Here is a 17,500-nt window from a genome sequence, read left to right on the forward strand (position 1 = left end):
TCCTCCCTCTTCCTCCTCTCTCCCCCTCCCTCTTCCTCCTCTCTCCCCCTCCCTCTTCCTCCTCTCTCCCCCTCCCTCTTCCTCCCTCTCTCTCCCCCTCCCTATTCCTCCTTCTCTCTCTCTCCCTCCCTCTTCCTTCCTCCTTCTCTCTCCCTCTTCCTTCCTCTTCCTCCTCTCTCCCCCTCCCTCTTCCTCCTCTCTCCCCCTCCCTCTTCCTCCTCTCTCCCGCTCCCTCTTCCTTCCTCCTCCTCTCCCCCCCTCCCTCTTCCTCTTCTCTCCCCCTCCGACTTCCTCCTCCCTCCCCCTCCCTCTTCCTCCTCTCTCCCCCTCCCTCTTCCTCCTCTCTCCCCCTCCCTCTTCCTTCCTCCTCCTCTCTCTCCCTTCCTCTTCCTCATCTCTCCCCCTCCCTCTTCCTCCTCTCTCCCCCTCCCTCTTCCTTCCTCCTCCTCTCTCCCCCTCCCTCTTCCTCCTCTCTCTCCCTCCCTCTTCCTCCTCTCTCCTCCTCCCTCTTCCTCCTTTCTCCCCCTCCCTCTTCCTTCCTCCTCCTCTCTCCCCCTCCCTCTTCCTCCCCTCTCCCCCTCCCTCTTCCTCCTCTCTCCCCCTCCCTCTTCCTTCCTCCTCCTCTCTCCCCCTCCCTCTTCCTTCCTCCTCCTCTCTCCCCCTCCCTCTTCCTCCTCTCTCCCCCTTCCTCTTCCTCATCTCTCCCCCTCCCTCTTCCTCCTCTCTCCCCCTCCCTCTTCCTTCCTCCTCCTCTCTCCCCCTCCCTCTTCCTCCTCTCTCCCCCTCCCTCTTCCTCCCCTCTCCCCCTCCCTCTTCCTCCTCTCTCCCTCTTCCTCCTCTTTCCCCCTCCCTCTTCCTCCTCTCTCCCCCTCCCTCTTCCTCCTCTCTCCCCCTCCCTCTTCCTCCTCTCTCCCCCTCCCTCTTCCTTCCTCCTCCTCTCTCCCCCTCCCTCTTCCTCCCCTCTCCCCCTCCCTCTTCCTCCTCTCTCCCCCTCCCTCTTCCTTCCTCCTCCTCTCTCCCCCTCCCTCTTCCTTCCTCCTCCTCTCTCCCCCTCCCTCTTCCTCCTCTCTCCCCCTTCCTCTTCCTCCTCTCTCCCCCTCCCTCTTCCTCCTCTCTCCCCCTCCCTCTTCCTTCCTCCTCCTCTCTCCCCCTCCCTCCCCCTCCCTCTTCCTTCCTCCTCCTCTCTCCCCCTCCCTCTTCCTCCTCTCTTCCCCTCCCTCTTCCTCCTCTCTCCCCATCCCTCTTCCTCCTCTCTCCCCCTCCCTCTTCCTTCCTCCTCCTCTCTCCCCCTCCCTCTTCCTCCTCTCTCCCCCTCCCTCTTCCTCCTCTCTCCCCCTCCCTCTTCCTCCTCTCTCCCCCTCCCTCTTCCTTCCTCCTCCTCTCTCCCCCTCCCTCTTCCTTCCTCCTCCTCTCTCCCCCAACCTCTTCCTTCCTCCTCCTCTCTCCCCCTCCCTCTTCCTCCTCTCTCCCCCAACCTCTTCCTCCTCTCTCCCCCTCCCTCTTCCTCCTCTCTTCCCCTCCCTCTTCCTCCTCTCTCCCCATCCCTCTTCCTCCTCTCTCCCCCTCCCTCTTCCTTCCTCCTCCTCTCTCCCCCTCCCTCTTCCTCCTCTCTCCCCCTCCCTCTTCCTCCTCTCTCCCCCTCCCTCTTCCTCCTCTCTCCCCCTCCCTCTTCCTTCCTCCTCCTCTCTCCCCCTCCCTCTTCCTCCTCTCTCCCCCTCCCTCGCAGGGCCACCCTCCATTTGAGGAATTTTTTAAGGGTTTTTAAGGATCCCTTTTCCCCATAATTTTACCTCGAATCATCCATCCGTCTTCCTGCATGGACTGAAGCGACACTTCCCCTTCGGAGCGAATTAAATCGACGAACTTCGACTCTTCTCCCAAGAAAATGGCGGACCGCTCGCTTCGGACTTTTGAATTTGCGCGCGAGATTCAAATCGCCACGAAGGGAAAGTGCCGCGTCATTGCAATCTGGAAAAACCGTTGAGCGAGTCAAGGAGACGTTATGGAAAAGGACACTTGAAAGTCCATATTTGGTTTTGTTTTTTTCTACGACTATGAGCACCGGAGGAAGGGGAAGAGGGAGGGGGGAGAATAAGGAGAGAGAGAGAGAGAAGGAGAGTGAAAGAGGCAGAGGGAAGGAGGGGAGAATAGACGATTGAGAGAGAGAGAGAGGGGAGGAGGGAAAAGGGAGAGGGAGAGAGAGAGGAGAATGGAAGACTGAGAGAGAGAGAAAGAATAGAAAAGTGAGAGGAGAATGGAAGATTGAGAGAGAGAGAGAGAATGGAAAGAGGAGAGGGAAGGAGTGGAGAATGGAAGATTGAGAGAGAGAAAGAGGGGAGAAGGGAGAGGGAGAGAGAGGAGAATGGAAGACTGAGAGAGAGAGAAAGAATGGAAAAGGGAGAGGAGAACGGAAGATTGAGAGAGAGAGAGAATGGAAAGAGGAGAGGGAAGGAGTGGAGAATAGAAGATTGAGAGAGAGAGGGGGGAGAATAGAAAAGGGAGAGGGGGGGGAGAGGAGAATGGAACAGGTAGAAGAATTGAGAAGGCAACGGAGGAAGAGGAAGAGGGAGACGAAGGAAAAAGATAGGGAGGGAGAAAGAAGGACGAAGTGGGAAAGGAAGGGAGACGCAAAAAAAGAAGGAAAGGGAGAAGGAGGAAGGAAGAGGAAGAGGTAGATTGAGAGAACAAGATGGAGAGGGAGAAGGGAGGGCAAAGAAGATGAGGGATAGAGAAGAGGAAGGAAATATGGAAGGAGGAAGAGGAGAGAAAGAGAAACAGAGAAACAACAGAAAGGATTAGTTTTAACGGATTTTTTATTTCAAAATATATTTTTTCTTCTCTCTTCTCTTTCTTCTTTTTTTTTCTTGCTCCTCCCTCTCTTCTTTTTTTTCTTGCTCCTCCTTCTCTTCTTCTTTTTTTTCTTGCTCCTCCTTCTCTTCTTCTCTCCTTTTCTTCTCCTTCCTTGTTCTCTTTCTTTCGCCTTCTTGCCCTTCTTTCATTTTCTCCTTTTTCCTTCTTTCATCCTCTTTCTTTTTCTCCTTTTTCCTTCTTTCATCCTCTTTCTTTTTCTCCTTTTTCCTTCTTTCATCCTCTTTCTTTTTCTCCTTTTTCCTTCTTTCATCTTCTTTCATTTTCTCCCTTTTCCTTCTTTCATCCTCTTTCTTTTTCTCCTTTTTCCTTCTTTCATCTTCTTTCATTTTCTCCCTTTTCCTTCTTTCATCCTCTTTCTTTTTCTCCCTTTTCCTTCTTTCATCCTCTTTCTTTTTCTTCTCCTTCTTTCATCCTCTTTCTTTTTCTTCTTCTTTCTTCTCCTTGCGTCTTCTTTTTTCTCCTTTCCTTTTCTCCCTTTTCCTTCTTTCATCCTCTTTCTTTTTCTTCTCCTTCCTTCTTCTCCTTTCGTCTTCTTTTTTCTCCTTTTACTTCTTCCAGTTCTCGAGAACCAACATCAGGATGGCAGCATTAATACCAGGCCTAAAATCGTGACATGTCGACGTGTATATATCTTAACATTACACAAATATGTAGTTTTCTCTCTAAAGAAAAAGGTCCTTTGATCTGCTTTGGGGAAAAAATAATAATAATAATAGTGAGTGATACATGCGGTAAATGATCTTGGAATGTACTGGGCCAAGTTTTCCACTGGGGTTATTTATTTATTGTATATTATTATATATTTGTTTATTATGTATTATCAGCATTGTCGTCCCTGTTATTAGCATCACGTGATCATCATCATCATGAATCTCACCTCCCCGTTCCCATCGCCACTACTCCTTCCCCCCTACCCCTTCCCCATCACCCCTCCCCCATCATCCCTTCCCCACCACCCCTTCCCCATCACCCCTTCTCCCCAAACCCCTTCCCCAGCACCCCTTCCCCCTACCCCTAGCCCACCACCCCTTCCCCCTACCCTTTCGACATCACCCCTTCCCCATCACCCCTTCCCCCCTACCCCTTCCCAATCACCCCTTCCCCATCACCCCTCCCCCATCATCCCTTCCCCCCCTACCCTTTCCCCATCATCCCTTCCCCCCTACCCCTTCCCCATCATCCCTTCCCCCCTGCCCCTTCCCCACCACCCCATCCCCCCTACCCCTTCCCCACCACCCCTTCCCCATCACCCTTTCCCCATCACCCCTTCCCCCCAAACCCCTTCCCCACCACCCCTTCCCCCCAAACCCCTTCCCCACCACCCCTTCCCCCCTACCCCTTCCCCACCACCCCTTCCCCCCCTACCCCTTCCCCACCACCCCTTCCCCCCTACCCCTTCCCCATCACCCCTTCCCCCCTACCCCTTCCCCACCACCCCTTCCCCATCACCCCTTCCCCACCACCCCTCCCCCATCATCCCTTCCCCCCTACCCCTTCCCCACCACCCCTTCCCCCCTACCCCTTCCCCACCACCCCTTCCCCATCACCCCTTCCCCCCTACCCCTTCCCAATCACCCCTTCCCTCCTACCCCTTCCCCATCATCCCTCCCCCATCACCCCTTCCCCACCACCCCTTCCCCACCACCCCTCCCCCCTACCCCTTCTCCATCACCCCTCCCCACCACCCCTTCCCCCCTTACCCCTTCCCCATCACCCTTCCCCCCTACCCCTTCCCCCTCTACCCCTTCCCCACCACCCCTTCCCCATCACCCCTTCCCCCCTACCTCTCCCCCATCACCCTTCCCCCCTACCCCTTCCCCCTCTACCCCTTCCCAATCACCCCTTCCCCCAAACCCCTTCCCCCCACCACCCCTTCCCCCCTACCCCTGTCCCCATCACTCGGGCTCCAACAGGGACCCCATCACCCCTTCCCCCCCTACCCCTTCCCAATCACCCCTTCCCCCCCACCCCTTCCCCTTCCCCCCACCACCCCTTCCCCATCACCCCTTCCCCACCACCCCTTCCCTCCTACTCCTTCCCCACCACCCCTTCCCCCCCTACCCCTTCCCAATCACCCCTTCCCCCCACCACCCCTTCCCCCCTACCCCTTCCCCTACCACCCCTTCCCCCTACCTTTTCCCCCTACCCCTCCCCCATCACCCCTCCCCCACCACCACCATCCCGCCGCCACACTTGGGCCTCGGCCTCCAGCCTCCCCTCTCCCGCAGACGATGTGGGGCCCCCGCGCCTTCGTCGACTCGGGCTCCAAGAGGGACCCCATCACCCCTTCCCCCCACCACCCCTTCCCCATCACCCCTTCCCCCCCACCCCTTCCCCTTCCCCCCACCACCCCTTCCCCATCACCCCTCCCCCACCACCACCATCCAGCCTCCAGCCTCCCCTCTCCCGCAGATGATGTGGGGCTCCCGCGCCTTCGTCGACTCGGGCTCCAACAGGGACCCGGGCGAGGACCGCGACTCCCGAGAGCGCCGGAGGAGGAGCATCAGACACAGGCTCCTCGTGGAGGTCGGCCACAGCTGCTCCCTGCCGCCCTGGTCCGACTCGGACGACGATGACCTGAGCGACAGAGACTACGAGAGGATGGTGAGGCAGAGGTTGGAGCGGGAGCACCGCTGGTTCGGGCGCCAGTGGCAGCCGCCGCGCCTGGTCTCACCGGACGCCCAGGAGGAGGAAGAGGCCGTGGGCGCCGACGAGGTCGTGGACGTCGGCTCCGTGGTCAGCGACGCCAGGCTCTACGAGGCCATGGAGAAGGTGGGTTTTCGCTCGGCCTCGTGAGAAGGAGAAGATGGAAAGTTATAGCCATGATATTGATTAGTTATTGTCGCTGTCGTGGCGCCGGCCATGCACGGGGCCGCCCGCGCACCCCTAGGCCAAGGGGCGTCCCCTGAGGAGGACCTTCGCCGCAGGGAGCGCGAGGGGGATCCTGGGAGAGAGAGAGAGAGAGAGAGAAAGAGTAGGTAGCAAGGAGTGGGAGAAGGTAAGGGAGAGGAAGAGGTAGAGTGGGGGAGAGGAAGAAAGGATGAGAGGAAGAGAGAGAGAGAGAGAGAGAAAGAGTAGGTAGCAAGTAGTGGGAGAAGGTAAGGGAGAGGAAGAGGTAGAGAGGGGGAGAGGAAGAAAGGATGAGAGGAAGAGAGAGAGAGAGAGAAAGAGTAGGTAGCAAGTAGTGGGAGAAGGTAAGGGAGAGGAAGAGGTAGAGAGGGGGAGAGGAAGAAAGGATGAGACGAAGATGGGGATGGGGGGATACGAGGAGATGCAAGGGAGTGGGAAAAGGAATAAAGGAGGGAATTTAAGACGTCAGACCTTTCCTTTCCGGCGCTCGGAGAAAACGTTTCAAACCAAGTGTCCTTTTCCCCGAAGCCTCTGCCTCTGCCGGGCGGGGGCGCCTGAGGGTACTAAAACACTTTTTTCCTTCTTTTCTTTTCTTTATCATTTTTTTTCATAACGTCAATTTCACGCGAAACGGCGATACTGTTGTAGGCAGATTCCTCTTCAGATTCCTCTCTGTGCGGCCGCCGTGTCTGACGTCACCGATTCCGACGAATACTGACGACGGAAAAGCAGGATCCGCGACGGTGACGAAACTGCCCTCGCGGATGTCAACAATCTTGCGAACCTTTAAAACAAATTTTATCAATTTCAGTAAACAATAAATTCCATATTTTCTAATCTATTGTTTTATAGTACATATACTCAATTTACTCTCATATCCTTTTTGTTACGATTAATTTTGTTTAACATAAATGCAAACATTCTCGAATATAGCTCTTGATTTGACTGCTTGACTGAACAGGAAAATCAACAATTCGCTCAAAATGTTCAGAAAATTGTAAAATAATTGACAGAAAAGGGGCTAGTGATAAATGTTGATAACTGTTGATAAATGTGATTGATAAATGTTGATAACTGTTGATAACTGTTGATAAATGCTGCTGTTGATAAATGTGATTGATAAATGTTGATAAATGTTGATAACTGTTGATAAATGCTGCTGTTGATAAATGTGATTGATAAATGTTGATAACTGTTGATAAATGTGATTGGTAAATGTTGATAACTGTTGATAAATGCTGCTGTTGATAAATGTGATTGATAAATGTTGATAAATGTTGATAAATGCTGCTGTTGATAAATGTGATTGATAAATGTTGATAAATGTTGATAAATGTTGATAACTGTTGATAACTGTTGATAAATGCTGCTGTTGATAAATGTGATTGATAAATGTTGATAAATGTTGATAAATGCTGCTGTTGATAAATGTGATTGATAAATGTTGATAAATGTTGATAACTGTTGATAACTGTTGATAAATGCTGCTGTTGATAAATGTGATTGATAAATGTTGATAAATGTTGATAAATGCTGCTGTTGATAAATGTGATTGATAAATGTTGATAAATGTTGATAAATGTTGATAACTGTTGATAACTGTTGATAAATGCTGCTGTTGATAAATGTGATTGATAAATGTTGATAAATGTTGATAAATGCTGCTGTTGATAAATGTGATTGATAAATGTTGATAAATGTTGATAACTGTTGATAACTGTTGATAAATGCTGCTGTTGATAAATGTGATTGATAAATGTTGATAAATGCTGCTGTTGATAAATGTGATTGATAAATGTTGATAAATGTTGATAAATGTTGATAACTGTTGATAACTGTTGATAAATGCTGCTGTTGATAAATGTTGATAAATGTTGATAACTGTTGATAACTGTTGATAAATGTGATTGGTAAATGTTGATAACTGTTGATAACTGTTGATAAATGTGATTGATAACTGTTGATAACTTGATAACTGTTGATAAATGCTGCTGTTGATAAATGTTGATAAATGTTGATAACTGTTGATAACTGTTGATAAATGCTGCTGTTGATAAATGTGATTGATAAATGTTGATAAATGTTGATAACTGTTGATAAATGTGATTGATAAATGTTGATAAATGTTGATAACTGTTGATAACTGTTGATAAATGCTGCTGTTGATGAATGTGATTGATAAATGTTGATAACTGTTGATAAAAGCTGCTGGTGATAAATGTGATTGATAAATGTTGATAACTGTTGATAAATGTGATTGATAAATGTTGATAACTGTTGATAAATGTGATTGATAAATGTTGATAACTGTTGATAAATGTTGATAAAAGCTGCTGTTGATAACTGTTGATAAATGTGATTGATAAATGTTGATAAATGCTGCTGTTGATAAATGTGATTGATAAATGTTGATAAATGCTGCTGTTGATAAATGTGATTGATAAATGTTGATAAAAGCTGCTGGTGATAAATGTGATTGATAAATGTTGATAACTGTTGATAAATGTGATTGATAAATGTTGATAACTGTTGATAAATGTTGATAAAAGCTGCTGTTGATAACTGTTGATAAATGTGATTGATAAATGTTGATAAATGCTGCTGTTGATAAATGTGATTGATAAATGTTGATAAATGTTGATAAATGTTGATAACTGTTGATAAATGTTGATAACTGTTGATAAATGTTGATAACTGTTGATAAAAGCTGCTGTTGATAAATGTGATTGATAAATGTTGATAAATGTTGATAAATGTTGATAAATGTTGATAACTGTTGATAAATGTGATTGATAAATGTTGATAAATGTTGATAAATGCTGCTGTTGATAAATGTTGATAAATGTTGATAACTGTCGATAACTGTTGATAAAAGCTGCTGTTGATAAATGTGATTGATAAATGTTGATAAATGTTGATAAATGTGATTGATAAATGTTGATAACTGTTGATAAATGTTGATAACTGTTGATAAATGTTGATAACTGTTGATAAATGTTGATAACTGTTGATAAATGTTGATAACTGTTGATAAATGTTGATAACTGTTGATAAATGTTGATAACTGTTGATAAATGTTGATAACTGTTGATAAATGTTGATAACTGTTGATAAAAGCTGCTGTTGATAAATGTGATTGATAAATGTTGATAAATGTTGATAACTGTTGATAAAAGCTGCTGTTGATAAATGTGATTGATAAATGTTGATAAATGTTGATAACTGTTGATAAATGTTGATAACTGTTGATAAATGTGATTGATAAATGTGATTGATAAATGTTGATAACTGTTGATAAATGTTGATAACTGTTGATAAATGTGATTGATAAATGTTGATAACTGTCGATAAATGTGATTGATAAATGTTGATAACTGTCGATAAATGTGATTGATAAATGTTGATAAATGTTGATAAATGCTGCTGTTGATAAATGTTGATAAATGTTGATAAATGCTGCTGTTGATAAATGTGATTGATAAATGATAACTGTTGATAACTGTTGATAAATGTTGATAAATGCTGCTGTTGATAAATGTGATTGATAAATGTTGATAAATGTGATTGATAAATGTTGATAAATGTGATTGATAAATGTTGATAACTGTTGATAAATGTTGATAAATGCTGCTGTTGATAAATGTGATTGATAAATGTTGATAAATGTTGATAAATGTTGATAAAAGTTGATAAATGCTGCTGTTGATAAATGTGATTGATAAATGTTGATAAATGTTGATAACTGTTGATAAATGTGATTGATAAATGTTGATAAATGTTGATAACTGTTGATAACTGTTGATAAATGCTGCTGTTGATAAATGTGATTGATAAATGTTGATAACTGTTGATAACTGTTGATAAATGTGATTGATAAATGTTGATAAATGCTGCTGTTGATAAATGTGATTGATAAATGTTGATAAATGTTGATAAATGCTGCTGTTGATGAATGTGAGTGAGTCAGTTTGTGCGAAAGTAACAAAGAATTGGGCCTCGCTGTCTGCAAGCAATAATCGTAATTTTGCAGGTTTGCAGGTTTTGCAGATTATTCACTGAGCATCCATCACATCTTGCACTGTTCATTAGGGTTAGATGGAACGGAGAAAAGGATGCCATTGCGGAAACAGATTTGATGGTCGTAGTACATTTGGCGAGTCGAGGTCTGATGGTGTTAGAAGAAAGGTTTATCCCTCACAATTGCAAATAAGGGATGTGCTGTGCATTGTTATGATCGTTATTGTTGCTACTTTTGTTCTTGTCATTTCTTTTTTCATTATTATTGCTACTTTTGTTCTTGTCATTTCTTTTTTCATTATTATTGCTACTTTTGTTCTTGTCGTCATTTCTTTTTCATTATTATTGCTACTTTTGTTCTTGTCATTTCTTTTTCATTATTATTGCTACTTTTGTTCTTGTCATTTCTTTTTCATTATTATTGCTACTTTTGTTCTTGTCGTCATTTCTTTTTCATTATTATTGCTACTTTTGTTCTTGTCGTCATTTCTTTTTCATTATTATTGCTACTTTTGTTCTTGTCATTTCTTTTTCATTATTATTGCTACTTTTGTTCTTGTCATTTCTTTTTCATTATTATTGCTACTTTTGTTCTTGTCATTTCTTTTTCATTATTATTGCTACTTTTGTTCTTGTCGTCATTTCTTTTTCATCGTTATTGCTACTTTTGTTCTTGTCATTTCTTTTTCATCATTATTGCTACTTTTGTTCTTGTCATTTCTTTTTCATTATTATTGCTACTTTTGTTCTTGTCATTTCTTTTTCATCATTATTGCTACTTTTGTTCTTGTCGTCATTTCTTTTTCATCATTATTGCTACTTTTGTTCTTGTCATTTCTTTTTCATCATTATTGCTACTTTTGTTCTTGTCGTCATTTCTTTTTCATTATTATTGCTACTTTTGTTCTTGTCATTTCTTTTTCATTATTATTGCTACTTTTGTTCTTGTCATTTCTTTTTCATCATTATTGCTACTTTTGTTCTTGTCATTTCTTTTTCATTATTATTGCTACTTTTGTTCTTGTCGTCATTTCTTTTTCATCATTATTGCTACTTTTGTTCTTGTCATTTCTTTTTCATTATTATTGCTACTTTTGTTCTTGTCGTCATTTCTTTTTCATCATTATTGCTACTTTTGTTCTTGTCATTTCTTTTTCATTATTATTGCTACTTTTGTTCTTGTCATTTCTTTTTCATTATTATTGCTACTTTTGTTCTTGTCATTTCTTTTTCATTATTATTGCTACTTTTGTTCTTGTCGTCATTTCTTTTTCATCGTTATTGCTACTTTTGTTCTTGTCATTTCTTTTTCATTATTATTGCTACTTTTGTTCTTGTCGTCATTTCTTTTTCATTATTATTGCTACTTTTGTTCTTGTCATTTCTTTTTCATTATTATTGCTACTTTTGTTCTTGTCATTTCTTTTTCATCATTATTGCTACTTTTGTTCTTGTCGTCATTTCTTTTTCATTATTATTGCTACTTTTGTTCTTGTCGTCATTTCTTTTTCATCATTATTGCTACTTTTGTTCTTGTCATTTCTTTTTCATTATTATTGCTACTTTTGTTCTTGTCATTTCTTTTTCATTATTATTGCTACTTTTGTTCTTGTCGTCATTTCTGTTTCATCATTATTGCTACTTTTGTTCTTGTCATTTCTTTTTCATTATTATTGCTACTTTTGTTCTTGTCATTTCTTTTTCATTATTATTGCTACTTTTGTTCTTGTCATTTCTTTTTCATTATTATTGCTACTTTTGTTCTTGTCATTTCTTTTTTCATTATTATTGCTACTTTTGTTCTTGTCATTTCTTTTTTCATTATTATTGCTACTTTTGTTCTTGTCATTTCTTTTTTCATTATTATTGCTACTTTTGTTCTTGTCGTCATTTCTTTTTCATCATTATTGCTACTTTTGTTCTTGTCATTTCTTTTTCATCATTATTGCTACTTTTGTTCTTGTCGTCATTTCTTTTTCATCATTATTGCTACTTTTGTTCTTGTCGTCATTTCTTTTTCATTATTATTGCTACTTTTGTTCTTGTCGTCATTTCTTTTTCATCATTATTGCTACTTTTGTTCTTGTCATTTCTTTTTTCATTGTTATTGCTACTTTTGTTCTTGTCATTTCTTTTTTCATTGTTATTGCTACTTTTGTTCTTGTCATTTCTTTTTCATTATTATTGCTACTTTTGTTCTTGTCGTCATTTCTTTTTCATTGTTATTGCTACTTTTGTTCTTGTCATTTCTTTTTTCATTGTTATTGCTACTTTTGTTCTTGTCATTTCTTTTTTCATTGTTATTGCTACTTTTGTTCTTGTCATTTCTTTTTCATTAATATTGCTACTTTTGTTCTTGTCATTTCTTTTTTCATTATTATTGCTACTTTTGTTCTTGTCATTTCTTTTTTCATTGTTATTGCTACTTTTGTTCTTGTCGTCATTTCTTTTTCATCATTATTGCTACTTTTGTTCTTGTCGTCATTTCTTTTTCATCATTATTGCTACTTTTGTTCTTGTCATTTCTTTTTCATCGTTATTGCTACTTTTGTTCTTGTCGTCATTTCTTTTTCATTATTATTGCTACTTTTGTTCTTGTCGTCATTTCTTTTTCATCATTATTGCTACTTTTGTTCTTGTCATTTCTTTTTTCATTGTTATTGCTACTTTTGTTCTTGTCGTCATTTCTTTTTCATCATTATTGCTACTTTTGTTCTTGTCATTTCTTTTTCATTATTATTGCTACTTTTGTTCTTGTCATTTCTTTTTTCATTGTTATTGCTACTTTTGTTCTTGTCGTCATTTCTTTTTCATCATTATTGCTACTTTTGTTCTTGTCGTCATTTCTTTTTCATCATTATTGCTACTTTTGTTCTTGTCGTCATTTCTTTTTCATTATTATTGCTACTTTTGTTCTTGTCGTCATTTCTTTTTCATTGTTATTGCTACTTTTGTTCTTGTCATTTCTTTTTTCATTGTTATTGCTACTTTTGTTCTTGTCATTTCTTTTTTCATTGTTATTGCTACTTTTGTTCTTGTCATTTCTTTTTCATTATTATTGCTACTTTTGTTCTTGTCGTCATTTCTTTTTCATCATTATTGCTACTTTTGTTCTTGTCATTTCTTTTTCATTATTATTGCTACTTTTGTTCTTGTCATTTCTTTTTTCATTGTTATTGCTACTTTTGTTCTTGTCGTCATTTCTTTTTCATCATTATTGCTACTTTTGTTCTTGTCATTTCTTTTTCATCATTATTGCTACTTTTGTTCTTGTCGTCATTTCTTTTTCATCATTATTGCTACTTTTGTTCTTGTCATTTCTTTTTCATCATTATTGCTACTTTTGTTCTTGTCGTCATTTCTTTTTCATTATTATTGCTACTTTTGTTCTTGTCATTTCTTTTTTCATTGTTATTGCTACTTTTGTTCTTGTCGTCATTTCTTTTTCATCATTATTGCTACTTTTGTTCTTGTCGTCATTTCTTTTTCATCATTATTGCTACTTTTGTTCTTGTCGTCATTTCTTTTTCATTATTATTGCTACTTTTGTTCTTGTCATTTCTTTTTTCATTGTTATTGCTACTTTTGTTCTTGTCGTCATTTCTTTTTCATCATTATTGCTACTTTTGTTCTTGTCATTTCTTTTTCATCATTATTGCTACTTTTGTTCTTGTCGTCATTTCTTTTTCATCATTATTGCTACTTTTGTTCTTGTCATTTCTTTTTCATCATTATTGCTACTTTTGTTCTTGTCGTCATTTCTTTTTCATCATTATTGCTACTTTTGTTCTTGTCGTCATTTCTTTTTCATTATTATTGCTACTTTTGTTCTTGTCGTCATTTCTTTTTCATCATTATTGCTACTTTTGTTCTTGTCGTCATTTCTTTTTCATTGTTATTGCTACTTTTGTTCTTGTCATTTCTTTTTTCATTGTTATTGCTACTTTTGTTCTTGTCATTTCTTTTTTCATTGTTATTGCTACTTTTGTTCTTGTCATTTCTTTTTCATTAATATTGCTACTTTTGTTCTTGTCATTTCTTTTTCATTATTATTGCTACTTTTGTTCTTGTCGTCATTTCTTTTTCATCATTATTGCTACTTTTGTTCTTGTCGTCATTTCTTTTTCATCATTATTGCTACTTTTGTTCTTGTCGTCATTTCTTTTTCATCATTATTGCTACTTTTGTTCTTGTCATTTCTTTTTCATTATTATTGCTACTTTTGTTCTTGTCATTTCTTTTTTCATTGTTATTGCTACTTTTGTTCTTGTCGTCATTTCTTTTTCATCATTATTGCTACTTTTGTTCTTGTCGTCATTTCTTTTTCATTATTATTGCTACTTTTGTTCTTGTCATTTCTTTTTCATCGTTATTGCTACTTTTGTTCTTGTCATTTCTTTTTTCATTGTTATTGCTACTTTTGTTCTTGTCATTTCTTTTTCATCATTATTGCTACTTTTGTTCTTGTCATTTCTTTTTCATCATTATTGCTACTTTTGTTCTTGTCGTCATTTCTTTTTCATTATTATTGCTACTTTTGTTCTTGTCATTTCTTTTTCATCGTTATTGCTACTTTTGTTCTTGTCATTTCTTTTTCATCATTATTGCTACTTTTGTTCTTGTCGTCATTTCTTTTTCATCATTATTGCTACTTTTGTTCTTGTCATTTCTTTTTCATTATTATTGCTACTTTTGTTCTTGTCATTTCTTTTTCATCATTATTGCTACTTTTGTTCTTGTCATTTCTTTTTCATCATTATTGCTACTTTTGTTCTTGTCATTTCTTTTTTCATTATTATTGCTACTTTTGTTCTTGTCATTTCTTTTTTCATTATTATTGCTACTTTTGTTCTTGTCATTTCTTTTTTCATTATTATTGCTACTTTTGTTCTTGTCGTCATTTCTTTTTCATTATTATTGCTACTTTTGTTCTTGTCATTTCTTTTTCATTATTATTGCTACTTTTGTTCTTGTCGTCATTTCTTTTTCATTATTATTGCTACTTTTGTTCTTGTCATTTCTTTTTCATCATTATTGCTACTTTTGTTCTTGTCGTCATTTCTTTTTCATTATTATTGCTACTTTTGTTCTTGTCATTTCTTTTTCATCGTTATTGCTACTTTTGTTCTTGTCATTTCTTTTTCATCATTATTGCTACTTTTGTTCTTGTCGTCATTTCTTTTTCATCATTATTGCTACTTTTGTTCTTGTCATTTCTTTTTCATTATTATTGCTACTTTTGTTCTTGTCATTTCTTTTTCATCATTATTGCTACTTTTGTTCTTGTCATTTCTTTTTCATCATTATTGCTACTTTTGTTCTTGTCATTTCTTTTTTCATTATTATTGCTACTTTTGTTCTTGTCATTTCTTTTTTCATTATTATTGCTACTTTTGTTCTTGTCATTTCTTTTTTCATTATTATTGCTACTTTTGTTCTTGTCGTCATTTCTTTTTCATTATTATTGCTACTTTTGTTCTTGTCATTTCTTTTTCATTATTATTGCTACTTTTGTTCTTGTCATTTCTTTTTCATTATTATTGCTACTTTCGTTCTTGTCGTCATTTCTTTTTCATTATTATTGCTACTTTTGTTCTTGTCATTTCTTTTTCATCGTTATTGCTACTTTTGTTCTTGTCATTTCTTTTTCATCATTATTGCTACTTTCGTTCTTGTCATTTCTTTTTCATCATTATTGCTACTTTTGTTCTTGTCATTTCTTTTTCATGATTATTGCTACTTTTGTTCTTGTCGTCATTTCTTTTTCATTATTATTGCTACTTTTGTTCTTGTCGTCATTTCTTTTTCATCCTTATTGCTACTTTTGTTCTTGTCATTTCTTTTTCATTATTATTGCTACTTTTGTTCTTGTCATTTCTTTTTCATTATTATTGCTACTTTTGTTCTTGTCATTTCTTTTTCATTATTATTGCTACTTTTGTTCTTGTCGTCATTTCTTTTTCATCATTATTGCTACTTTTGTTCTTGTCATTTCTTTTTCATCATTATTGCTACTTTTGTTCTTGTCGTCATTTCTTTTTCATCATTATTGCTACTTTTGTTCTTGTCATTTCTTTTTCATCATTATTGCTACTTTTGTTCTTGTCATTTCTTTTTCATTATTATTGCTACTTTTGTTCTTGTCGTCATTTCTTTTTCATCATTATTGCTACTTTTGTTCTTGTCATTTCTTTTTCATCATTATTGCTACTTTTGTTCTTGTCGTCATTTCTTTTTCATCATTATTGCTACTTTTGTTCTTGTCATTTCTTTTTCATTATTATTGCTACTTTTGTTCTTGTCATTTCTTTTTCATTATTATTGCTACTTTTGTTCTTGTCATTTCTTTTTCATTATTATTGCTACTTTCGTTCTTGTCGTCATTTCTTTTTCATTATTATTGCTACTTTTGTTCTTGTCATTTCTTTTTCATCGTTATTGCTACTTTTGTTCTTGTCATTTCTTTTTCATCATTATTGCTACTTTCGTTCTTGTCGTCATTTCTTTTTCATCATTATTGCTACTTTTGTTCTTGTCATTTCTTTTTCATCATTATTGCTACTTTCGTTCTTGTCGTCATTTCTTTTTCATCATTATTGCTACTTTTGTTCTTGTCATTTCTTTTTCATCATTATTGCTACTTTTGTTCTTGTCATTTCTTTTTCATCATTATTGCTACTTTTGTTCTTGTCGTCATTTCTTTTTCATCCTTATCCTCCCTGATAGCATCATCCCGAGAGCCGAACCTCGCCCAAAACTATGCTTAATACCCCGACACTTTCGCAGATGGACAGCGGCGAGGTCGCGACCCGCTTCCTGCTGCAGATGCCGTCGTCCGTGCCCCCCGAGCTCCAGGGCGAGTCCCCGGCCGGCCCCTCGGAGGCCAACAGCTACAACATCCTCATGGCCGACGTGTCTGGGTCGATGGGGTCCTACTGGGCTCACGTCGTCTCCGGCTGGAACACCTTCGTCGCGCCCAGGCTGAGGGGGCGCACGGACCTCTACGTCTTCGGCAGCTACGTCGAGCTGCTGAGGACTGGCTCTCAGCTGGAGAAGTCGGACTTCACGGGTGGTCAGACAGATTTGACGGGCGCCCTGCAGACAATCGTCGACAAAGTGTACACCTGCAAGGAGAAGTACATCAAGGTGTTCATCATTACCGACGGGGACCACAACCAGTCGCCCGACCCTCCGAACACCGTCATTTCGCAGATGACGGAACCGTTCGGCAAAGTCTGCGACGTCTACCTGCTGGGGGCGGGCACCGGGTTCCCCGTCGAGTACAGCCTCAGCATCCGGTCCCGCCTTCACAACGGCAGCGCCAACCTGCCGACGCTCTTCTGGGCCAATGACACTTCAGGTGTAGAGGAACAGATGGATGCCATCAGCAAGAACCTCGCCAAAATGAATGAACGAAGTATGAAGCTTTCTGTCCCGGGCTGGAAGCTGCCCGGCACTGAATCCAAGCAAGATTTCCACGTTTTAGAGTGGGTCTACTTCCCAGAGGATCCTGCAAAACATGGACATATCGATGTCTCCCTCCACAAGTACAAGGGTCAGCTGACTCCAGAGCGCAAGAAAATCACCTGCGACCTCCTGGGCAAGGCCTTGCGCCAGTGGAACAGCGTGGCCGTCCAGTTCCACAGCGTCGGGAAGGAGATTCCCCCAGACCTCCTTCCCCTCATGGAGCGTCTGTTCTATTCCAATCTGCACACGGAAACCGAAGGGTACTCTGTAGCAGCAAAGCTCGCGCGGGCGAATC

The 17,500-nt window shown here is 40.0% G+C and overlaps 1 protein-coding gene across 3 annotated transcripts in view; it reads left to right on the top strand.

Moving 5' to 3' along the window:
• Window positions 1–17,500, top strand: part of LOC113815356 (uncharacterized) — a 46,034-nt gene that overhangs the window by 23,589 nt on the left and 4,945 nt on the right. For all 3 annotated transcript variants that reach the window (XR_011398199.1, XR_011398200.1, XM_070115517.1), the window contains exons 2-3: window positions 5,284–5,643; window positions 16,525–17,500. The exon at window positions 16,525–17,500 is cut by the window's right edge. Coding sequence is in view for 1 of the 3 variants with exons in the window: in XM_070115517.1 (XP_069971618.1) it covers window positions 5,284–5,643; window positions 16,525–17,500 (1,336 nt within the window). In the remaining 2 variants the exon portion in view is untranslated. The remainder of the gene's footprint in view (window positions 1–5,283; window positions 5,644–16,524) is intronic.

Source organism: Penaeus vannamei, chromosome 37, assembly GCF_042767895.1.
Source record: "Penaeus vannamei isolate JL-2024 chromosome 37, ASM4276789v1, whole genome shotgun sequence".
In the NCBI taxonomy this organism is placed as follows: Eukaryota; Metazoa; Arthropoda; class Malacostraca; order Decapoda; family Penaeidae; genus Penaeus; species Penaeus vannamei.